The 25288-nt window shown below is 42.3% G+C and overlaps 1 protein-coding gene across 5 annotated transcripts in view; it reads right to left on the minus strand.

Moving 5' to 3' along the window:
• The window catches only part of LOC147125243 (zinc finger MYM-type protein 3-like), a 141488-nt gene that overhangs the window by 53191 nt on the left and 63009 nt on the right, over nt 1–25288 (minus strand). For all 5 annotated transcript variants that reach the window (XM_085999873.1, XM_085999880.1, XM_085999854.1 and 2 more), the window contains 5 exons: nt 24381–24708; nt 19360–19525; nt 16651–16863; nt 13088–13238; nt 11742–11857 (listed from right to left, as the gene is read on the minus strand). In XM_085999873.1, the coding sequence (XP_085855999.1) occupies nt 11742–11857; nt 13088–13238; nt 16651–16863; nt 19360–19525; nt 24381–24708 (974 nt within the window). The remainder of the gene's footprint in view (nt 1–11741; nt 11858–13087; nt 13239–16650; nt 16864–19359; nt 19526–24380; nt 24709–25288) is intronic.

Here is a 25288-nt window from a genome sequence, read left to right on the forward strand (position 1 = left end):
ATCCAGGCCATTATTTAGCCAAAGGATTAGATTAAAGCTCTGCAGTCCTGCCACATCCAGTCGCGAATGGTGGTGGACAATTAAACTAATGGAAAGAGGAGGCTCCATGAATATCCCCATCCTCAATAATGGCGGAGCCCAGCACGCAAGTGCAAAAGACAAGGCTGAAGCATTTGCAACCATCTTCAGCCGAAAGTGCCGAGTGGATGCTCCAGAACTAGCTGCGCCTCTAACCAAGCTGTTCCAGTACAGCTACAACACTGGCATCCACCAGACAATGTGGAAAACCGCCCAGTTATGCTCTGTCCACAAAAATCCAATCCAGCCAATTACCACCCCATCAGTCTACACTCAATCATCAGCAAAGTGAAGAAAGGTGTCATCGACTGTGCTATCAAGCAGCACATAACCTGTTCACCGATGCTCAGTTTGGATTCCGCCAGGACCACTCGGCTCCAAACCTCATTACAGCCTGGGTCTAAACATGAACAAGAGAGCTGAACTCCAGAGGTGATGCGAGAGTGACTGCTCTTGGCATCAAGACAGCATTTGACCAAGTGTGGCATCAAAGAACCCTGGTAAAGTTGAAGTAAATGGGAATCGGGGGGGAAACTCTCCACTGGCTGGAGTCATACCTAGCACAAAGGAAGGTGGTTGTTGGAAGTCAATCATTACAGCTCTAGGACATCACTGCAGGAATCCCTCAGGTCAGTGTCCTAGGCCCAACCATCTTCAGCTGCTTCATCAGCGACTTTCCCTCCATCACAAGGTCAGAAGTGGGGATTGTTCGCTGATGATTGCAGTGTTCAGTTCCATTTGCAACTCCTCAGAAAATGAAGCAGTCTGTGCCCGCAAGCAATAAGACCTGGATGACATTCAGGCTTGGGCTGATAAATGGCAAGTAGCATTCGTGCCACACAAGTGCCAGGCAATGACCATCTCCAACAAGCGAGAGTCTAACCACTGCCCCATGCAACAGCATTACCATCGTCGTATCCCACACTAACATCATCCTGGGGGTCACCATTGACCAGAAACTTAACTGGACCAGCCACATAAATACTGTGACTACAAAAGCAGGTCAGAGGCTAGGTGTTCTGCAGCGAGTGCCTCACCTCCTGACTCCTCAAAGCCTTTCCACCATCTACAAGGCACAAGTCAGGAGTGTGATGGAATACTCTCCACTTGCCTGGATGAGTGCAGCTCCAACAACACTCAAGAAGCTCAACACCATCTAGAACAAAGCAGCTCGCTTGATTGGCACCCCATCCACCACTGGCGCACCGTGGCTGCAGTGTGCACCATCTCCAAAATGCACTACAGCAACTCGACAAGGCTTCTTTGACAGCACCTCCCGAGCCCACAACCTCTACCACCTAGAAGGACAAGGGCAGCAGGCGCGCGAGAACACGATCACCTCCAAGTTACACACCATCCTGACTTTGAAATATATCACAGTTCCAAATCCTGGAACTCCCTCCCTAATAGCACTATGTGAGTACCTTCACCTCATGGACTGCAGCGGTTCAAGGCAGCAGCTCACCACCACCTTCTCACGGGCAATTAGGGATGGGCAATAAATGTTGACCTTGGCAGCGACGCCCACATCCCGTGAATGAATTTTTTTTTAAGTCAGAATGGAAGGAACGCTGTCCATTCTAAGCTCATATTACATCTCGTCTCATGTCTCAATGTGTCGGCAGATGCAAACAGCTATACCTCAGATCGAGCGACACTGGGTGGCTTGCTTTAGATCCTCACCTGGAAAATCTTACCACTCACTCGTAACCAGATATTGCATCATCCCTCAAATTCTCTTTTTTTTTTTATATTGTTCTTGGGATCTGGGAGACACTGGCAAGGCTGCATTTATTTCCCATTCCTAGTTGCCCTGAGGGCATTAAGAGCCAACCACGTGGTAATGGAATTAGAATCACACGTAGGCCAAATTTGGTAGGGGTGGTAGGTTCCTGCCCCTGATGGACATCAGTAAACCAGTTGGGGATTTATGGCAATCCAGCTGTTTTCATGGTTATTTTTCTGGTGGTATTCCATAAATTACCAGTTTTATTGAACTCAATTTCACAACTTTACCATACTGGGATTTGAACTCAGGATCTCTGGGTTACTAGCCCAATCCAGGACCACCACACAACTGTGTCCACATTGCCAATGTGGACTCTGTCTGCTCAGGATAATGTCCTGTCTGAACCAGAACAGATGCCTCTTAATTTGGCCCTAGTACTAGAATATTGGTGGAAAGGTCGACATTGCTCTATTAAAAGGAATTGGCCCTGGCAGGAAAGAGAAACAGGATTGGCAGGAGACACTTAGAATGTGAATTTAATGCTTATTTTGGTACTGACTACTGAAGAATTAAGACACAATCCCATGACTGAAAAGCAGTTTGACTGTATGAGACATTAGGTTTCCTTTGTCTTTTTTTATGCAATCTGCAACCCTCCATTTCCGGCAGATTACTGCTCAATGTCTTCTTCCACTGCTCCATCATCACAGGACGGTCTTTCAGTCACTATGCTCCACTTTCTGGAATTCTGTCGTTCTTGCCACCCGCCTCCAGAAAACTCCCAAGTTTTGACAAAGGAAAGATCCACACCTAAAATCTCAATTCTGTTCTCTCCACAGATGCTGCCTGACCTGCTGAATGTTTCTTGCCTTTTCTGGGTTTTTTTGGCTTTTTGTTGTTGAAACTCTTCTATTCAACTGTGCTTTCAACAGTCTTTACTTTCCGCATTCTTTCACCTTTTCCAGCTTATGGCTTCTGATACATTTTCTCTATGTAAGGAATGTATAACTGCAAGTGATTACTACAGCATATACGTCGATGGGTTGCCTATTTGTTGTTAGAAATTAGGGGTACCTAAAATGTATGTGGTTATGCAAATGAAATTGTGACGTGAATAATATGGGGCCAGAAATTCGCGGCCAAAGGCGTGTGCGCGCTCAGGATACTCACGCATCTGGCCGTTGGAAATGCCGGCGTTCAGCATGAACAGCGCATGCGGGGAACGCCGGCATTTCCAGACCTCGAGCGCGTGCGACTGCACAGGCAGCGCTTGCGCAGTGAACTTCGTAGATTTCATTCATGAAATCCGTGAGGGTAAGTCCTCAGAAGTTACACTTGAAAAAAGCAAGTGTAAAGTGGTTCATTGGCTGCGGAGGAAGAAACATTTTATCGTGGAGCTTCTGAAATGCAATATTTTTGTTTGGGAAAGGGAGGGAAGTTATTTTAAGAAATTTTAAGTAAGTTTTAAAGTTAAAATTTTTTTTTTTTTTTTTTTAAAAAAGGGTTTTCAGAACGGTCGGTAGAAGGAGCAATTGTGGCTGTGTGAATGGAATGTGAGAATGAGTTATGTATGTATGTCCGCATATATTCCTTTACATATATGTATGTATGTTTTATATTCCTTTACTAATGTGTATGAATGTATGTTTTTAATTATGATTTTCCAATAAGTTACTTTCTCTGAAAGTCATAATTAAATAATACATTCATACACATAAGTAAAGGAATATATACATAACACGCAAAGGAATATATACAGACATACATACTTTCAGAAGCTCCACGATAATAAATATCTTCCTCCGCAGCCTCTGGAGCAACTGTACCCATGCTTTTTTCATGTGTAAGTTGTAATGACTTGACCTCACTGAAAGCATTAATGAAAGCGGCGAATTATACTGCGCACGCGCTGCCTGTGCAGTCGCACGCGTTCTGCCTCTGAACCCCTTCGTTCAGAGGACAGGAAATGCCGGTTTTCCCCTCATGCACTGTGCATGCTGAAAACCGGCATTTCATCCAGCCAGATGCGTAAGTACCCCGACCGTACTCGCGCATTTGGAAGGGAATTACTGGGCCAACATTTTACATGTCAATAAAATGAAAAATTTAACAATTGCACGACTTGCCCCCTCGCATCTGCGACTGAGGGTCCAAGGAGGTGCATTGCGCAAGAGGTCATCATCGTACGTATCCTCACACTGTTCCCTTTGGGGAACTGTATGAAGTGGTGGAAGGATTTATGGCCGTGATTAACGCTCATTCCGTGACCGTAACCACCTTTGAACCAGCCATTAGGGTGGTTAGTCCTATGGCGGGAGGGTTTTACGGGCTCCCACAACCCATCTGGGTGGGGGGGGGGGGCACCAACACCCACGGACGCAAGTATCCCGCTGGATGTCCACCCAGAATTTAAAGTTGGAGCTCCGACTCCACTTGCCGGGACTGTCTGGAGTGGGGTTCAAAACCCTACTCCTTCTGGCCCAGCGGCGGGGATGATTACTGCTACGCAAAAGGCCCACTCCGCACAAAAGGTGACACCCATACGTTTCCTGCGCCTTTTCCCTCCCCGTGACTGGAGCCCTATGCTGCCATTTCACGTTGCTAATCGGATTGGGCCTTTGTCATAGCAGTAGGATCCCCGCCGCTGGGCCAGATTAGGGTAGGGTTTCGAACCCCGCTCCAGACAGTCCCGGCAAGTGGAGTCGGAGCTCCGGCTCTAAATTCTGGGTTGACATCCAGTGGGATATTTGCGTCCGTGGGTGTGGGTGGCCCCCCCTCCTTGTATAGCTTGTGGGAGCCCGTAAAACCCTCCCGCCATAGGACTAACCGCCCTAATGGCTGGTTCAAAGATGGTTACGGTCACGGAATGAGCGTTAATCATGGCCATAAATCCTTCCACCACTTCATACAGTTCCCCAAAGGGAACAGTGTGAAGACACGTATGACGACGACATTGCTAAATAAATAAATGGAATTTAAAAAATTCTTTTAGGGCTTTTAAAAGTCTTTAAATTGCTTTAATTCTCTTTAAAACTACTTCAGATTACTCAAAATAATGTAAACATTTTAAAAAGTTTATAAAAGTTACCAAAATCTTCAAAAAACTTCCAAAAACCTATTTAAACTGCTGCTTTGCATGTAAAAATGCTTAGCAGCTTGACAGAAACATTGGGGGCGTGTCCAGTGAAACCGAGACCTCAAGGGGCGTGTCTCACTTGCACTGCACGCTCCTGGCTTCGCGCTGGCTGCACTCCTGGGCGGCGTGACGTCATACGCTGCCCGGGATTCTTCTTCTGGAAACACCAATTCCAGGCGTCCCTGGAGCTGATCGGCAGTAGCGCGGGGTAAGTGCAGAAACGGGGCTGCAAGCCCCATTCACCAATTTCTGGCCCAAGGTCTTTAAATGATTGTATTAGAGCTCAAGACAAGTAAGGGGTTAATGTATAAGTTTTGTTTTCCTGGAAAATTAGTATGAAGTAAGAGACTTGAGCCTCAGGAGGACATGGCTGGATGAGATAAGGGGAAACCAGTCCTCAACATGCTGTAAGGCCATGATTGGCATGGTACAAAAACCATGTGTAATGGCTAAAAGGACCCCTGACAGGTGGAAGATAACAGGAGGGTTGACCCTTTTTCCATGGCTTAAACAAAGAACTCGACATAAGAACATAAGAACATCATAAGAAATAGGAGCAGGAGTAGGCCAATCGGCCCCTCGAGCCTGCTCCACCATTCAATAAGATCATGGCTGATCTGATCCTAACCTCAAATCTTCTATCACTGTGCATCCACCCGAACCCATGTGATCTCCCGGGAGAGGCGAAAAACCAGATAAAGACCCAATGGCCAATTTGGGAGAAAAAAATCTGGGAAATTCCTCTCCGACCCATCGAGGCGATCGAAATTCTTCCAGGCGATCACTCTGTTCCTATATTTTCTACAGTACTTACCTTCTGTAAAGGCGATCTCCACCCCAGCCAGGAGCAGGAATAAAACCATCTCCTGAAATCTAACACAGAATTAGAACACAGTAGGAGCAGAACCAGGCTACACAGCCCGGGCCCACTCCACTACCCACAGGGCCATGACCATTCCGAACCTAGACTCGTCCAATTTCCTGCCCGCTCCCCGTAACCCTTAATTCCCTTTACTTCTAGGAAACTATCTATTTCTGTTTTAAATTTATTTAATGATGTAGCTTCCACAGCTTTCTGGGGCAGCAAATTCCACAAACCTACCACCCTCCGAGTGAAGAAGTTTCTCCTCATCTCAGTTTTGAAAGAGCAGCCCCTTATTTTAAGATTATGCCCCCTAGTTCTAGTTTCACCCATCATTGGGAACATCCTCACCGCATCCACCCGATCAAGCCCCTTCACAATCTTATATGTTTCAATAAGATCGCCTCTCATTCTTCTGAACTCCAATGAGTAGAGTCCCAATCTACTCAACCTCTCCTCATATGACCACCCCCTCATCCCCGGGATTAACCGAGTGAACCTTCTTTGTACTGACTCGAGAGCAAGTATGTCTTTTCTTAAGTATGGACACCAAAACTGTATGCAGTATTCCAGGTGCAGTCTCACCAATACCTTGTACAACTGCAGCAATACCTCCCTGTTTTTATATTCCATCCCCCTAGCAATAAAAGCCAACATTCCATTGGCCTTCTTGATCACTTGCTGCACCTGCATACTAACTTTTTGAGTTTCGTGCACCAGGACCCCCAGATCCCTTTGTACTTCAGTACTTTCCAGTTTCTTGCCATTAAGATAATAACTTGCTCTATGATTTTTCCTGCCAAAGTGCATAAGCTCACACTTTCCAGTATTGTATTCCATCTGCCAAATCTCTGCCCACTTACTTAGCCTGTCTATGTCCCTTTGCAGGTTTTTTATGTCCTCCTCACTCACTACTTTCCCTCCCATCTTAGTATCATCTGCAAACTTTGATATGTTACACTCGGTCCCCTCCTCCAAATCATTAATATAGATTGTAAAGAGTTGGGGACCCAGCACTGACCCCTGCGGAACACCACTAGTTACTGGTTGCCAATCTGAGAACGAACCATTTATCCCAACTCTCTGCTTTCAGTTAGAGAGGCAATCCTCCACCCACGCCAGAATATTACCCCCAATCCCGTGATTTTTTATCTTGAGCAATAATCTTGTGTGGCACCTTGTCAAATGCCTTTTGGAAGTCTAAATACACTACGTCCACTGGTTCCCCTTTATCCACCCTGTATGTTACTTCCTCAAAAAACTTCAGCAAATTTGTCAAACATGACTTCCCCTTCATGAAACCATGCTGAGTTTGTCCTATTAAATTATGTTTATCCAAATGTCCCGTTACTGTCTCCTTAATAATGGACTCTAACATTTTACCAACCACAGATGTTAGGCTAACAGGTCTATAGTTTCCAGCCTTCTGCCTACTACCCTTTTTAAATAAGGGTGTTACATTAACAGTTTTCTAATCTGCCGGGACCTTTGCTGAGTCCAGTGAGTTTTGGAAAATTATTACCAATGCATCCACAATCCCTACCGCTACTTCCCTCAAGACCCTAAGATGCAAGCCATCAGGTCCAGGGGATTTATCCGCCTTGAGTCCCATTATTTTACCAAGTGCCACTTCCTTAGTGATTTTAATCGTATTTAGTTCCTCCCCCCCCCCCCAGAGCCCCCTGTTTGTCCAGTGTTGGGATATTCTTAGTGTCCGCTACTGTAAAGACCGATACAAAATAATTGTTCAGTGTTTTTGCCATCTCCATGTTTCCCACCATTAATTTCCCAGTCTCATCCTCTAAGGGACCAACATTTACTTTAGCCACTTTTTTCTTTTTATATAACTATAGAAACTTTTACTGTCTGTTTTTATATTTTTTGCTAATTTACTTTCATAATCTATCTTCCCTTTCTTAATCAATCTTTTAGTTATTTTTTGCTGTCGTTTAAAGACTTCCCAATCTTCCATCGTCCCACTAGATTTGGCTACCTTATATACCCTTGTTTTTAGTCGGATACTATCCTTAATTACTTTACTTAGCCACGGATGGCTCTCTTTTCTTTTACACCCTTTTTTCCTCAGTGGAATATATACTTTTTTGGAAGTTGTAAAATAACTCCTTAAATGTACACCACTGATCATGTATTGTCTTACCCTTTAATCTATTTTCCCAATCCACTCTACTCAATTCCGCTCTCATACCTTCATAGTCTCCTTTATTCAAGCTTAGCACGCTTGTTTGAGATCCAACCTTCTCACCCTCTAATTGAATATGGAACTCAACCATGTTATGGTCACTCATTCCAAGGGGATCCTTTACTAGGACATTTTTAATTAATCCTGTCTTGTTACACAGGACCAAATCTAAGGTTGCTTGCCCCCTGGTCGGTTCAGTTACATACTGCTCAAGAAACCCATCCCTAATACACTCAATGAACTCATCCTCAAGGCTGCTCTGCCCAATTTGATTTGTCCATTGGGCACCTTGTTTTAAGGGAACCTCTATAGGTTAAATGGTCTTGTCAATATTCTACCCCAGGTCCACCCCTAAAAAGAGAATAAAAGACCTGAAAAGCTCCTTGCACAGAGGCGGCGGACAGAGGCAGACAGACAAGCTGTTCGTGCACGCCAGCCATTCTGTCTGACTTGGACCGGTATCCACAACTTCCATCTTAAACTTCGATTAATCACAACATACCCACCATATTGGTTGCAGTCGATCCTGATTATTTGAAAGGACCAGAGGTAAGTTAATCTCAACAAATTGGCGAGTCAGGCAGGAGTGCAAAAGGGTTGTTGTGTTCGAAACGAGTTGAAGGCGGGTTCAGTATATAAAAAAGGTACTAGGTGGTGCTATTGGGTTGAAAAGCAAAAACAAAACGGCGGATGCGTATTATAGAGACAAAGTTGCCAACAGTCTCTCAGATAAGTTGGGGTCCCGGGGCCCAAGCGGTAGTTGGAATAGTAAAGAGTGGTGAAAAGAGTTACTCTGAAATTTGGGGCGATGCAGCGTCCCAGGTTCTTGCAAAGAAAATTAAACTTAAGGAAGCCGGATCTAGACTGGCTTACACAACCCACCACTGCGCCAAGCGTAGAGACTTGAGACAAACAAGTGAGAGAGGAGAAGCATAAAGAGCAGGAGAGACAGTGGGAGATAGAGAGGGAAAAAGATCAAAGCTGCATGCTAACCCATCTGAAAACTCAGCAAAGGAGGGGAAAAAACAGGGAACTGGGGAGCCAGGAAAAGTTGCCGAGACTACAGTTTAAAAGGAGAAAAAAAAACTTTAAGTTGCAACCGGAACAATAAAACAAGATTTGGTGAGTGAAAGGAACCTTAAAAAATGCTGGAATTTCAGTTTGTAAGAAAGTGTGTGTTAAAGTTTCCCTGACTATGAATGTTTAAAAAGTTACAGTATTCCTTTTGTCTGAAAGTCTGTCTATAAGAAAGTGTCGGTTATGTTTGTTTTAGCTCACCCATTTTTCTGTGCCTAGAGCTAAAAGCGGTTTAACCCTTTGTAGTCTTGTCTTGTATGTTGGAAATTTTAAGAAAGTGTGAATATGTTGAGTATGTTCATTTCAATTTATGATTGTGCATCCAGGAGTGGGGAAAACTTGGTGATTTACATTTTAAGTTAAAAACGCTGGTATGGATTTGTTTTGACTGGGACGGCTTGTACAGCAGCTGTAAATTAGAGGCAGTTTGTTTTACAAAAGATAAGCTTCAGCCTTGAAGTTACGGTTGCCATGGTGCCTTACAGTAAAGAAAACTACTATTGTCTTTTATAGTTTAAATGAAAAATGTGTGGTCTCATTTTAAATCAATTTGAACATTTACAAAGCACTGTCTTAATTTAGTTACTGCAAGTCCAAGACTCCCACTCTCAAGTTTGACAAGTAAGAAGTAATCAGTAATTATAAATTAGGTTGAAAGAGAAAGGATAAATTAGTCTATGAAATAAGTAAAGGAGAAAGGAAAAGATTCTGTTCCTTTTCTACTTTCAGTGTAGTATCTCTTTTTAAAAGAAAAGCCTGTATGAATGTTTCGAAGCTACAAGCTGAGGGAAGCTCCGCCCTCTTTTTTCCTTTTGTGTAGAATGTTCATGATTTTTGTTTAAATGTGAAAACTAATTTTTCTCCAGTTATATTCAGTATTTTTACAATCATTTGGAAAGGCACCTGAAGAAAGAACAAAGAGAAATATGATGTCATTTACTGGGTTTTTGTAAGCATGTGCTATTTTGTTTTATTTCATCTGTTCTGTTTTGTGTTTAGTTAAAAAGATATTGGTCTGAATTAAATTGGAACTATTGAGTAAACTAACCTATTAAATTGTAAAAGCCTGACTTACATTGTGGCCACAGTGAAACTCTGGTTGTTGTAAATTGTGCAAGAGTCTATTAAAATTGGTAGTTTTGAATTTCTTAAATGTTTCATGATTTGAATTGCAATTTTGGGACATTTGAGCTGATTCTTCTTGAACATCTTGGTTGTACTAGAAAATATTGGGGCTGGAAACCACTTAAAAATGTAAAAAAGTTTGAATACAATTGGAGTTTAATCTAAAATGCTGACTTCCCTGATGGAATGTTTTATTTCAAGTGAATAATGATAGCTTTACTGATGATTTCTGCTGTTTTAATGGATTTTTAATTCCTAAGGAAGTTTTGAAGGTACGAAGACTTCAAAAAAAGAACCAAGTGCCAATTTACTGTCTTTTTTGATCAGGAAAGTTTTTTTTTATAAATTTACGTGAAGTGACGCAATTGTGTGCATCTGATAATATTTGCTCCAACTTATAAACCTGCAAAGGAGTTAACCCTTTCTGCTGACTTTTTTTTTTTTTTTTTAAGTTCACCAAGAACTTTTCTATTGCTGAATGTAATTGCAATTTTAAGATATTGGACATTATTAAATTTAAGTTTCTTAATTTTAAGTGAAAATTTCCCCACGGTGACAGAAGGAAAATTATGATTTGACAAATTAACCTCTTGGGCTCTTAAGCAGAGCCACAATGGGTTCTCTGCTTTCTTTAGTTATATGGAAATTACTTTGCAAACCAAGTGCGAGCACTTCTGTCTCTAATGTTAAAACACCATGTAAACCACCAAGCCTGGGAATCACTTGTTTCTGAAATTGGAATTGCGAAGATAAATTGACAAAAGTAAAATTGATGAGTTGCTGTTTCAAGCACTGGCGAAGGGAAAATCTAACTGAGGTTTAAAGGGATAGTCAAATTTTCGTGAAAAGCAGTCTAGGTGGTCCTGCCAATTGTTGTGCATGAAGGAAGAAAGTTTTGGGGGAAATAAAATTCAACATTGACAAAACCTATCAGTCCAACAATACTGCTGTTTGGATTTGGCATAAGTTTGAAATGATAAAGTGGACTCTGGCACAATATAGTGGGTTATAAAGAATATTAAAAATGTGTTAATAACTTGGACCAAGTGGGATCACTTGATCTATGTTTTCTATCTTTATTATATTGGACAGTAAAGTTCCTCAAGAGCTCATAAATGATATATGAATAGTAATTAATGGGAAGCCCCACTTAAGATGCAAGATTGAAACAGGAAAATTACACCACCAAATGGAGAATTTTCCTAGCATTCTAGTGAAAGTCAGGAAAGTGTAGTTCAGAATAGTAAATTGACAGCTTTCTCTTGGAGACATTTGTGCCCTTGCCTATAATGAACATTTTAAGAAACTGAATTTGATAGCTTGGCTACTACCCGAGACATCGGGACCATGCAGAGTGAGATGAGCAAAGATCTCCAGAATTAAAATTAAAAAGGGTCTACAGTACTTCACACATATGCCACTTGCAAGGAAAAGTTCAATCTGAGTGAAATACCATTCACAATCAAACTACTTTCTTCCTGCTCATCCTTAATAAAATCACACTAAAAATAATTTAAACAAAGCTTTAATTTACCTGAAAATTAGTCCAGCAGTTGGGGCTGCAGAACTGATGCACAACTCGGTCAGTCATGTTATAATAAACCCGCTCCGAAAGATTCTTTTTACAAAACCTGCATTTAGATTTGGGTGCTGTAATAAAAAGACATTCAAATCACTCACTTCTGCAGGTACAGACAAGCAATACTGTTCAGCTCATTTAAAAGTGGTGCATGTGTGACAAATATATTCTATTCAACTACCCCAGAACCACTCTGTGGTGCAAAGGGAAATATCTTTATACTATCTTTCAGTCACTCCCTTAGCATTAAGTTGAAATGCTGCCCAAGTTGAAGTGGTGACTCGAGCCGGTCTAGAGCTAGAAATTTAGAATTGCATCATGAAGCTCTACTCCAGGATGGAAGTGGGGAAGCCACCCTGGGCCCACCATTCCTATCCATGGTGTCACACAAGAGGAAAGTGCAAGACAAGACCATGCTTCCATCCAGCAGTTCTTTTTCCTTACTCTCCTCCAACTTTGGACTCAAAACAGTTACATTAAATCTGATCTTATCCTCACCCAACGTCCATATACGTGCACTTTCCAATGGAGGACACTGGACAGTAATCAAATTGGTAATACGAACCAATATTTAAGGAATACCTCTTTTTAATTGCAATAGGTTTGCAATCATTGTGTGCTGCAACTTACAAGCACAACTATACATCATACTTGTATTACACCATTGCCCAACTCACCTACAGTAAAAGGATACAAAAGCCATTTGTTCACAACCAGACTTATCCTTCAAGTTTAAAAATAAACCACGTAAAAGCCAGCCACCCTTCCCCTCCAAATAACAACACCCTGGTTAAACCAAGCTCATCTCATCTCATTCCCAACAGTATGCACATTTACCAGAATGAGGACTGTGTGTGGTGGGAGTGTTGCAGAGAAACCGAAGTGACAAGTTAATCTAAAACCAGGTCAATGCCTTCATCGCTCAACTGGATAACACGATCGGCCTTCTGGCAGTCTATAGGTGAAAGGTGCCTCAATACATTTTGTGCATCTCTCCAAACTTGGGGCTGAGGATTTTGATCTTGGCCTTCCTGTCTAAAAATCAAGGGATTCCGATCTGCTCACTCCTTTCGCTCTCTGAACTATCCAAGACCAAGAGCCTCCACATTACATCAACTACTGTTCTTTTATCACAGTGGTCTTCGTCTAGCCTTTGCCTCCCAGTAAAAAGAGCTGTGTGTCCTTTCACACATCCTAGAATACTCATTACAACAATGGATACCTAAGAAAAAAGTGTTTCATTTAACAGCAACATCTTTCCTCAAATCACACAGGCCAGAAGAAAAGCAAAGCGATCGTACCTATTGTTCCAGACTGTTTTACTTTATACGAAGTGATGCAACACAGTGAACAGAAGAAGCCCATCTTCCCGGTGGTATCCACATTTGCTATCATGTCGAAGTTCTTACCCAAAGTTTTGCACCAAGCACAAGGAAGCACTTTAGTGTTTTTCTGACGGAAGGAGAGAAAAAAAATTGATGTCAAATTATTGGTTATTCACAAATAATTACATAATGAATTGGGATGTGTGTCAATATTACTTTGTTATACAACTGCATAAAAATAAATGTGCTGGTCCCCCAGTGGTTCAGGTTAAGTGCTGTGCCTAGCCTGGTACTACAAATTAGGCCCACTGCAGTTGGCAAGCGCAACTCTGGGCTACAGTTGGAAAGAAGAGAGCGCCTGTGTTACTATTCTGTAGTGACCCCTGTTGTAAAATGTGGATGTCGAGCATGGACAGGATTGGGGTGGAAGCAGATTTAATAATAACTTTCAAAAGGGAATTGGATAAATACTTGAAGGGGAAAAATTTGCAGGGCTATGGGGAAAGGTTAGGGGAGTGGGACTAATTGGACAGCTCACAGAGCCTGCACAGGCACAATGGCTTCCTTCTGTACTGTATCATTCTATAATCCCCTCCTTCTTCCCTCCCCATCCACCCCCCCCTCTTAATTAGCCTCACAAATGAAAAATGAGCACCTTCAGAAAACAAAGTGAAAAAATAAGCAAAATAAATATGCCTGGAAGAATTTATACATTCATTGAAGACATAATCTTAACCAACAATATACTAAAAAAAGTGTGTGGCATCCAGTTGCAGGTTGGGAGGTCCATAACCGTGTCCTTCTAATTACTGATGTGATTGCCTCTACATTGGGCAACAGCTGATCGTCTACACAAGAGAAGAGAGGCAAATACCAGAGGGAAAAAAGAAACTAGACTATTCTCACTCAGCTGCTAGTCGTCAATGTCAACATGGCATTTGAGCTGACCTGGCTACAGATTGCCTGCTCACCATATTAACCGGATTCAATGCATGACATTGGGAGACCCAAAGCAAAAGACTATTTTATTTCCCCTTTCAAATAGGTTTTATATATGGAATTGCAAATCTACACTACATGGAAATAGATCATGGCTTCTACAGACACAGAAAACAGGAATAAAAATGATCAACAGCGTGCATTTATATGGCGACTTCAACATAGAAATACATTCCAAGGCACTTCAGAGAGGTGCAAGGAAAAAAGTGCACACTGAGCCAAAGGAGGAAATATTAGGACGGGTGACCGAAAGATTGGTCAGAGACATAGGGATTAAGGAGGGTCTGAAAGGAGAAGAGGCACAGAGGTTTAGGGAGAAAACTATAGCATGGAGCCCAGGTGACTGAAGGCATGGCCAACCATAGAAATGAGAGTTTGCTTTTTTTTTTTGGGGGGGGGGGGGGGGGGTGGGTGCGCAGAGTTGTTGGGCTGCAGGAAGTTAAAGAAATAGGGAGGGGGGCATGGCCATGAAAGGATTTGAACATGAGGATAAGAATTTTAAAAGCAAGGTGATGGTGGACCAGAACCCAGTGTAGGTCAGCGAGCAGGGGTGATGAGTGAAATGGACTTGGAGTGAGTTAGGATACAGAAAGAATTTTGGATAAGCTTAAGTTTATGGAGGGTGGAGGATTGGAGGCCTACTAGGAGAGCATTGGAATAGTAAAGTCTGGAGGTTACAGACAAGCTTATCAGCAGCAGATGGGCTGAGGCAGGGATGGAGACAGAAGTAAGCAGTCTTTGTGATGGAGAGGATATAGGTTCTGAAGCTCAGCTCGGGATCAAATAGGAAGCCAAGGTTACAACAGTCGAGTTCAACCTGAGGCAGCGGCCAGGGAGGGGTTGGAATCAGTGGCAAGGGAATGGAGTTTGTGGCAGGGCCTGAAGACAATGACTTCGGTCTGACCAATGTTTAATTGGAAGAAATTGCAGCTCATCCAAGACTGGATGTTGGACAAGCAGTCCGACAACACAGCCAGTGGAGGGGTCAAACGGTGGTGGTGAGGTGAAGCTGGGTGCCACCGGCGTACATGTGCAGCTTGACGTCGTGTCTTCGATGACATCACCGAAGGGGGGCAGTGGCAGGTGAATGGATAAGCTTCGCCCTCAGCAGCTACACTGGACGAAAAGGTAAACAAAGAGGAGGACCAGGTAATTGGGATTGCTGCTTGTAAAGCATTCACATTGGTGCCTCGATGGGCCCTTTGGAAAAATGCCAACCAGAGGGTAAGCCCTGCACTTATTCATGGGAGATTCAAGTCTGGGACTGCAGCAAAGTAGGATGGCAGAGGATTAGGAGGTTAAGAAGTATTTTTTTAAATTCAGTCAAGACAAACGAGAGCAACCTGATCACATTAATATGCAACCAAATGAAGAGACAGTGGGGCACCAACCCTTGCAAGTTGTACACAATTCACTCGGCTCAAAGCATACTGGCCTAACCATGTTGTGCATAGGTGGTGTGCAAACGACAGGTTCTTGCTACAAGTTGAGAAAGTGTCAGTTTTATACTCATGGAGGTGAAAAAACCTACAGCACTCTGGCCACATTAGTGTGAAATTGACACTCCCCCCATCAGAGATCAAGAGGAAGTATTAGAGCAATTTGCAATCAAGCCCCAGAAATAAAACACACATTTTAGAACCACAGGACGTTTGAGCCCCACTCTTGTTTTTTGGTGCCTCTGCCTCCTCAAAACATTTCCATGATTGGGACGTCACCACAAATGAAAATAAAACGTACTAATTTATGCTGTGAACAGCTAACGCTGTGAGGAAAAGGCTGCAAGTATTCAAGACCGAGCCTATCACCTGATACCAAGGGCTCAATAGACAACAGCACCACCAGCCAAGCAGTACAGTTGCTGATTGGTCCTGGTTTGAATAATTTGATAGGGTGAGGTTTTACTGTATTTTACAACCTCGCAGTAATGCCCACCATTAACCTTTACTAAAACCCTATAATCCAAATTATAGGTGCTTATTTTTTCTCTCTTCAAATGCTGACTGGCCTTTTTCCATTATTACAGGTGACACTTCTACCAGTTACATTAGCTCAGTAAGGGAGGAGTGGAAGACAAACAAAATCTGGGCAAGTCATGCCCAGAATGTTCAAGAGTCAGCATGGGTCAAAATGTAGCGGGTTCAAGCCCCACACCAACACCCGTTTCCATTGTCGTATTTGAAGAGCAGGAATTTCATGATGTCTTGGCTTCCCGTCTCAAGCAACACCACCAAAACAGATTAACTGGGAATTTAATTCATTGCCGTTTGTGGGATTTTGTTCACCCCGAAAGTAACTTACTGTGTGAAATGTTTTGAAACGTTCATATGAAAAAGTACTACATAAATGTAAGTCTTCCCTTCTGCAACGCCAAGTTGTTGGTTGCTGACCTCCACTGAAGCCTGGGAGCAGTCACTTGCCTGCCTGCTGCCCAAGTGAGAAAAAGAATTTGGTACAGAAAGAGACACAGGAAAATAAGTTTTTTTTTTTAAATGAGGGATGTGGGGAAGTGGAAAAAAACACATAAGAAATAAGTTTACCTTTTTATACATATTCAAACAGCCGGTGTTGCAGAACCTCCTTTGTTGCCCTTCATGATACAGGTACTGAAGCATAAACCCTCGGTTGTAAAAATAAACCCCGCAATTATCACAACAGTTGGTCTTCAGGCCATTACTTGCTCTGAACTTGCTGAAACAGGCGTTGCTGCACAGCCGATGGACCACATTTCCATTACTGACTTCATGTAGAATCTAGAGGGAATAGTAGAATGGTTTTGTGCCACATTATGTGAATATGTAATACAACTTGGGGGAGGGAAGCAGTTGTAGCCCACCTCTTCATTACCTGCAGTCTCCAGCAGCACTTGCCATTCACGTGCCTCAGGACCTCTACATTGCCAACTCATCCGGGACCACTCTGGCATTAACTCAAGATTCCAGAGAGGATTTTTGCCTTTGAGAATCGTACTGGCAATGCTGAAGAACTCAAATGGCAGGCATCCAAACGTGTTGCGTTACTGCAACACACACACACCCCATCTCCACCAGTGTTACCAATAATGGTAAAAAGTGAGAACAAGATTGTCATTGATGAGCTTAAATTTACTAGATTGGGTGGGAACAATCAAGCAGCACGTTAAATTAACATTCCACAAATAAATAAGTTTCTTTCACACTACAAAGGTCTCAAAGATCAAAGTAATTGATTTGAATTCCTTAACAGTGTACACAGGATTAATTATGCTTATGGGGGGGCCATTTCTGCAAGATACCGAAAATATATGGCAGGCAAAGTCAATTAATGAGCTTGGGGTTTGATTTCTGTCGAACCAAAGACATCTGCCGTCTCAGGTGGACGTTAAAGATCCCACGACATTATTCGAAGAGGAGCAGGGGAGTCCTAGCGTCCTTTCCAATATTTATCCCTCAACCAACATCACCAAAACAGATTATCTGGTCATTATCTCATTGCTGTTTGTGGGAGCTTGTTGAGCGCAAATTGACTGCCACGTTTCCTACATTACAACAGTGACTACACTTCAAAAGTACTTGATTACTTGTAAAGCACTTTTGATCGTCCCCGGCATTGTGAAAGGCGCTATATAAATGCAAGGCTTTCTTTGATGACTGCATGGGCGAAGCATTAAGATCCAACGATCAGATATTTCAAGCTGGGGAATAAACGTCTTTTATAAGTGACAAAGGATGGCTAACCATCTGATATAATTAAGGGAAATGCAGGTTTTTGTGAATAAGAATGTTTCAGTACAATTTCAAAGGAATTTGGAATGATACTTCTGTACACGATTTGCCTCAGAAATTTGCAAGAGGGCATGTGCTAAGTAGTAGTGTTTTGCCATGCAAGAAGTGAACAACCATTTAAGGTTCAATGTGCCCTGGGAGAGGAGTTTTCATTATCTTGGATATTTTTGTGAAATTTCACAAAGTCTGTACATTTCTGTAAATACAAATTTTCACTGAATGCTGTTAATTTACCTGCTCCATTTATATTGAAATACATTGTCTGAGGTTTATAGCCTGAACCCCCATCTGTAATCAATCTGCCCACTGAAGAGAGCAGAATCAAGTGGCGGTACGTGGTATAGTCCATTAAGCAGGGGTGCAGTGGCAACTGTTCTTTTGTTCAATCCTGAGTCTCGCTATCACTAACCCAAGTATCAGGCAGGTAAGGAACACTCCGAACCATAAGAGACCAATTTATAGGAGTGGTCAATGATGCTGAATCCAGGCATAATGTGCAAAAAACAAAAACGTAACAATGACTTTGGGAGTGGGGGGGGGGGGGGGGGGGAAGACAGTAATATTGTACAATGCCTTCTGCAGTGTTAAATTAAGCCAACATATGCAGTAACATTTAGCATACATTCTGTAGACTGGGGGCACAGAAGAGGAGGATGAATGGGTGGGGGGGCAGGGAAGAGGCCAAGAGAATACAGCCATAATGAGCACACTTTGATCCCAGCCCAGTTTAGCATCCTTGCATAATAATACATGTGCAGAAAACTTAGCTCCTGCTGGTGGCGCTGCTCAGCAAAGATTTCATCACCAACAGAAACTTAATACCCTGGTGCTGGGATGTTGCATGCAGCTTCACATTGTACTTTGCCTCCAAAAATGTTCTCCTGAACAGACAACCTTTGCTGGGATAGTATTACACTGGTACTAGCAGTCTTGCATCCCTTACTCGTGGCCATATTAGCCTAGACCACAAATGTCAACAGGCTACTGGACCATGAATGACATTCACATCATAGCCTAATACGAAGGGCAACAGCTGGTATAAAGGTAGAGCGCTAAAATGTCCCATGTAACCATCAAGAACGGGAATCCTGGATATTCCTCCACGCTCACTATGCCCAGGTCAACTGTAGCACCTTAACTATTCAGGATTTAATTAACATTTCCTCAGCCAGGTTATTGTTGAGATTCCACTTGTATGCATGTGTAAAAATGATTTGCTTGAAAATTTTAGTATACATGCCTCCACAAATGCAAAGCAATCATAAACAGCACCAATTCCGTCTGAAGATTCCTCGTCTTAAGATTAATTCTCCACCTTCATTAGAAATTAGGATGTGTAACTTAAGGGAGAGATGGTGGAAAGGAAAATATTTGGGTTTTAAAAGAAATAAGAATCTGCTCTTGTGCTGTGACCTCATGCATCAGAAATATTATTTAAAAAACACACTTGCACAATTGGGAAATTTTCCACCTGGTCACGCTCACCTTTCCTTTTTTATTGCAGATACTGCATCTTGAGGAATCATCTGATGAAGTTGGTTTAAGCAGCTTAGCCTCATAAAGTGATAGGCAAGTAGCATTGCAAAATTCCTGGAAGGACTGACTTGATCCAGCCTGTGCCACAACCAATTCCTTTGTATTCAAAATATCCCTGGAAAAAAGAACAATGCATTCTAAAAGTTTTCTCTATTTTCTTTAAGGGGTGGTGGGGGGGAGGAACATAATTAATTGACCAAGACTGCAAGAGGACTACATTAGATCAGAGTGGAGCACTATTTCAGTGTGGTTATTCGGCTAGGAAAGTCTAGGTTTGAGACTTGAGAGCAACAGCATGATTAATAAAGTAGAAGGCTTGGCTGAAACAAAGAAAATATTATACCAAAGAAGGAAAGGAAGAAAAAGAAAAAAAGCTAATGAGGTAAAAACACTGCTGTAGAAGGGGCAATGGATATCAAGCTAGAAAGCTATGAAAAATAATAAAGGATGAACATTACAAATATTGGAGTCAAGATTGAGTGGTATGTATGTAAACACACAAAGCATTCAAAACAAAACTGGAGAGACAGAACTATTAATGGCCATGGAGATAATATACTAGCTATAATTGCAACATTATAGATTTGGACAGGAACAGGAATTAATATTCCTGGTTATATCATTTTCAGGATAGAGAAGGGGAAAAAGGGGGCGAGGTGGTAGTGTTAGTAGAGAATTCTATCACAGTGCAAGAACTCAAGGACATCATGTGGGTTACATTGAGGCAAAATCCATATAAAAAGTTTATTAAAAAGGGAATCGATACAATTTTCAGTGTGCAATTACAGGCCACCATGAGTAAGAATAGGAGATCTGCTGACAGTTCAGAGATATGCAACAACAACGGGGCAATAACATAGGGTGATTTTAACTATCCCACGATGAACTGGAATAAAGGTAATGCATGTCGCCAAAATATTTTTTTTAAGACTGCATTCAGGACCGCTTCCTAGATCAATAGGTTTCTCATCCAACGAGAAAAGCATTAATTAAATTAACTATGGGAAATGAAGTAGGGCAAAAAAAATTGAAGCAAATGTAGGGGAACAATTGGGAAATATTGGCGACAATATGGTTAGGTTCCATGCAAGATTGGAAAAGGAAAATAAAAATAAAGTCAAAAAAATAAGGACACTGGACTGAAAAAAGCAAAGCTCAGCAAGAAGGAATTTGGTCCAAATTAATTGGACAGAAAAGCTAGCAAAGTCAACAGATCAGCAGTGGGAAATCTTCAAAAAGGAAGTTTATAGAATACAAAATAAATATATTCTATAGGGCAAAAACAGGATGAGAGAGAGTTCCATGGATAAGGAGGTTAAACCTCAACTGAAATTTAAAAAAGGGAGGTATATAAGGATAGGGCTAACAATACTAGAGATGATATTTCAAGGTTGAAGAGTCCTCATAACTCAGTCCTTTAACACTAGGGATCAATCTCATCACCCATTTCTGGACTAGCTGTATGGCTTGAATGGTTCCCACTCAGCGACTAAAACTGAAAGCAGCGTTTAAGGTACGTCCTGCTCAAAGCACTGTACAACCTCATCATGGTGGCTTAGACTTAAACCCCATCAATGGCAGCATGGTGGCATAGTGGTTAGCACTGTTGCCTCACAGCGCCAGGGACCCGGGTTCGAATCCGGCCTCGGGTGACTGTGCAAACTCCACACAGACATTCTCCCCGTGTTTGCGTGGGTTTCCTCCGGGTGCTCCGGTTTCCTCCCACAGTCCAAAGATGTGCGGGTTAGGTTGATTGGCTGTGATAAATTGACCCTTAGTGTTAGGGGGATTAAATACATGGGGTTACGGGGATCGGGTGGGATGTGTGTCGGTGCAGGCTCGATGGGCCGAAATGGCCTCTATCTGCACTGTGGGGTTTCTGTGATCTGTGAATGTGGTCATATAGTTCAGCATTTTGTTTGCTTTTTTAGTTGCTGCTCTATAGTGACTAGACATGGTCAGTGTAGAATCAACCATCACTTAAAGGGCTTTTTCAACCTCTCCCTAGTTAAACTACATTCATTACATTCCCCATTTTTATCTTCCAATGTGCAAGACCTTGCACTTATCTAATGGAATTTAATGTCACATTGTTCTGCCTATTGCAAATATTGCCCAGGTCCTTCTGTAATTTACTGGTAGCAACATCCGATTCCACTATGACTCCCCCCTCCCAGTTTAGTATCATCTGTGAACTTGACCAGCTTACATTGATTTTCTGAATCCAGGTCATTTAAGGGTCGCAGCACCAATCCCTGGGGGATCCAGAGTACACCTGCCCAGCTCAACATCACTCCCCTAACTAGTATCTGCTGCTTCCTCACATTCAGCCAATTCTTTATTCACTTCCAGCTTGTACTTGGGTTGCCTATTGCTTTAAGCTTGTGTAACAGCCTTTCATGTGGAACTTAAGGGTTTCTGGAAGTCTGGGTAGACTATCAAGGTTTTTCGACATCCACTTGACATGCCAATTTCGCAAAAAAAGACAAGGTAGGTGGTCTGGTCAGGCAAGGGTCTACCCCCTTCTGCTGTGCTGTGTTAGATTTAAAACAGATCTTTGGAGGAATGTTTTACCTTCCAGAAAGAAACCATACAATGGCATTCTCAAACATAGAAGATAGAAAAACAGGAGTACCATTCGGCCCTTTGAGCCTGCTCCGCCATTCAATATGATCATGGCTGATCCTCTATCTCAATACCATATTCCCGCTCTCTCCCCATACCCCTTGATGCCTTTTGTGTCTAGAAATCTATCCATCTATCTCCTTCTTAAATATATTCAGTGACTTGGCCTCCACAGCCTTCTGTGGTAGAGAATTCCACAGGTTCCCCACCCTCAGTGAAGAAATGTCTCATCTCAGTCTTAAATGTCCTACCCCGTATCCTGAGACTGTGACCCCTCGTTCTAGACCCCCCAACCAGGGGAAACATCCTCCCTGCATCCAGTCTGTCTAGCCCTGTCAGAATTTTATACGTTTCAATGAGATCCCCTCTCATTCTTCTAAACTCTAGTGAATACAGGCCTAGTGGACCCAATCTCTCCTCATACGACAGTCCTGCCATCCCAGGAATCAGTCTGGTGAACCTTCACTGCACTCCCTCTAATGGCAAGTATATCCTTTCTTAGTAAGGAGACCAAAACAACACACAGTACTCCAGGTGTGGTCTCACCAAGGCCCTGTACAACTGTAGTAAGACATCCTTGCTCCTGTACTCGAATCCTCTTGCAATGAAGGCCAACATACCATTTGCCTTCCGACCTGCTTGCTGCACTTGCAGGTTTGCTTTCAGTGACTGGTGTACAAGGTCCCTTTGTACATCAACATTTCCCAATCTATCACCATTTAAATAATATTCTGCCTTTGTTTTTCCTACCAAAGTGGATAACTTCACATTTATCCACGTTATACTGCAACTGCCATGTATTTGCCCACTCACTCAACTTGTTTAAATCGCCTTGAAGCCTCTTTGCATCCTCCTCACAACTCACAATCCCACCTAGTTTCGTGTCGTCAGCAAATGTGGAAATAATACATTTGGTTCGCTCATCCAAATCGGTGATATATATTGTGAATAGCTGGGGCCCAACTAGTCACCACCTGCCACCCCAAAAAAGACCCTTTATTCCTACTCTCTGTTTCCTGTCCGTTAATCAATTTTCAATCCATGCCAGTATATTACCCCCAATCCCATGTGCTTTAATTTTGCATACTAACCTCTTATGTGGGACTTTATCAAAGGCCTTCTGAAAATCCAATTACACCAGATCCACTAGTTCTCCCTCATCTATTCTACCAGTTACATCCTCAAAAGACTCCAGTCGGTTTGTCAAACACGATTTCCCTTTCATAAATCCATGTTGACTTTGTCTAATCCTGTTGATATTTTCTAAGTGTCCTGTTGTCACATCCTTTATAATAGACTCTAGCATTTTCCCTACTACTGATGTTAGGCTGTAGTTCCCAGTTTTCTCTCTTTTTTATAAAAAGAGTGGGGTTACATTTGCCACCCTCCAATCTGCAGGAACTGTTCCATAATCTATAGAATTTTGGAAGATGACAACCAATGCATCCACTATTTCTATAGCTACCTCTTTTAGTACTCTGGGATGCAGATTATCAGGCCCTGGGGATTTATCAGCTTTCAGTCCCATTAATTTCTCCAGCACTATTTTTTTTACTCCTACTAATTTCCTTTAATTCGTCCTTCTCACTGGACCCTTGGTTCCTTGGCATTTCTGGGAAGTTATTTGTGTCCTCTTCCGTGAAGACAGAACCAAAGTATTTGCTTAATTGCTCAGCCATTTCCTTGTTCCCCATTATAAATTCTCCTATTTAACTAAGGGACGTACATTTGTCTTCACTAATCTTTTTCTTTTTACATACTTGTAGAAGCCAGTCTGCTTTTATGTTCCTTGCAAGTTTACTCTCATACTCTATTTTTCCCGTCTTAATCAATCTCTTGGTCCTTTTTTGCTCCACAGATGTGAATTAGTAGCACAATAAAGTAGGACTACACAAGTACTTTCATTCCCTTCCTTCTCCCAAAACAAGCTAAAAGTAAGAAACACTTCTCACACGCACAATACATTGCAGGAACAAGTTACAATCCAGATTCAGTATTCAGATTAAATATTTTAATTTCCCAGTGTACCTTTCCATTGGTACTTTAGCTTCCACCTGAACCACATAGACCAGAAAGCTGAGATCTCTAAATCTGATCCCCATTTGTACTAAATTAACTAACTTCAGAATCCCTCAACTGTGGGAGGTGAAACCAGTCAGGGTTTCTCCCTCCTTACTGTTCACTTTTGTGACCAAAGATGGAAAAAAACAAGACTGTAGTACAAGTCAATCGTCTTTATGAGTCGAAGGATGACATTAAGACTTGATGGAAAAACCTACACTTGTTTGCAAGTCTGACCCTTGTATGCTTAGGTCAACGTTTATGCAAAAAGAGAAAATGCTTACTTGTTGCAGAATGTGCATATCTTGGTAGATGATGGTTTCTGAGAATAGGTTGTGAGGCATGTGGAGGAGCAGAAGAGCTGAGGCGCCCCTTTTCTCTGGTACGCAGTTTGTCCCTTTTGCAGGGGCTTTTTGCAATGAGCACACGTTACTTTTACCAAGGATCGTGAAGACCTTTGTGAACGAGGAGATTGGGTTTGGGCTTGGGCTTCGGCTTGAGCTTGAGCCTGGGCTTGAGCTGCTTGTAGAGACAATCTGGTGGTACGCCTTGGCCGCCGTGAAACATAGTCTTCCTCCTTAATATCAACTGTCGTGGTGGAATTATCCTTTACTGAAGGAAGAGGAAAGAAAGCAAAACAAAAAAATAAAACTAACAAAACATTTCCTCTTTTTGCATTTGGGTGCACAAGATTACTTGGGCAGAGCAGAGGAAATTTGGGCAGGGAGGATAACACTCCTGTAACAAGCCACCTGATTTTCTACCATTTAAAAAAAATCAGCCTGGCTATTACAGATGTGCAACCTTGCATCTAGTTTTCCTCTATCCACTTTGCACAGGCAATTCTTTTCACCCAAGTGCTTGAGTGTATCTGCCCTACAATGTACACCGAAATCGGACTTGTTTCTTACCAACACCTACATTCCACCAGCAACGCTTCAATCAACTCCCTGTCCTCTGTTTGCTTAACCTGAATGAGATGAACTTTATTACGTCATCTGGGTTATTAACAAGACCAATGCCCAAGCTACACTTTCCCACTTCACATCCATGCCATCATCGTTTCAAGGGTCAACTCATCAAATGCTCTTACGACAGGCCTCTATTGTCTCTCATAATTCAATTATTTCATAACTGCAGACTGATTACTCTCCCGTTCAAATTTCTGCATGTCCGTCCAGCCCAGCTCCAG

Source organism: Somniosus microcephalus, chromosome 1 (assembly GCF_052327205.1).
Source record: "Somniosus microcephalus isolate GS21.2 chromosome 1, FLI_Smic_1.0, whole genome shotgun sequence".
In the NCBI taxonomy this organism is placed as follows: Eukaryota; Metazoa; Chordata; class Chondrichthyes; order Squaliformes; family Somniosidae; genus Somniosus; species Somniosus microcephalus.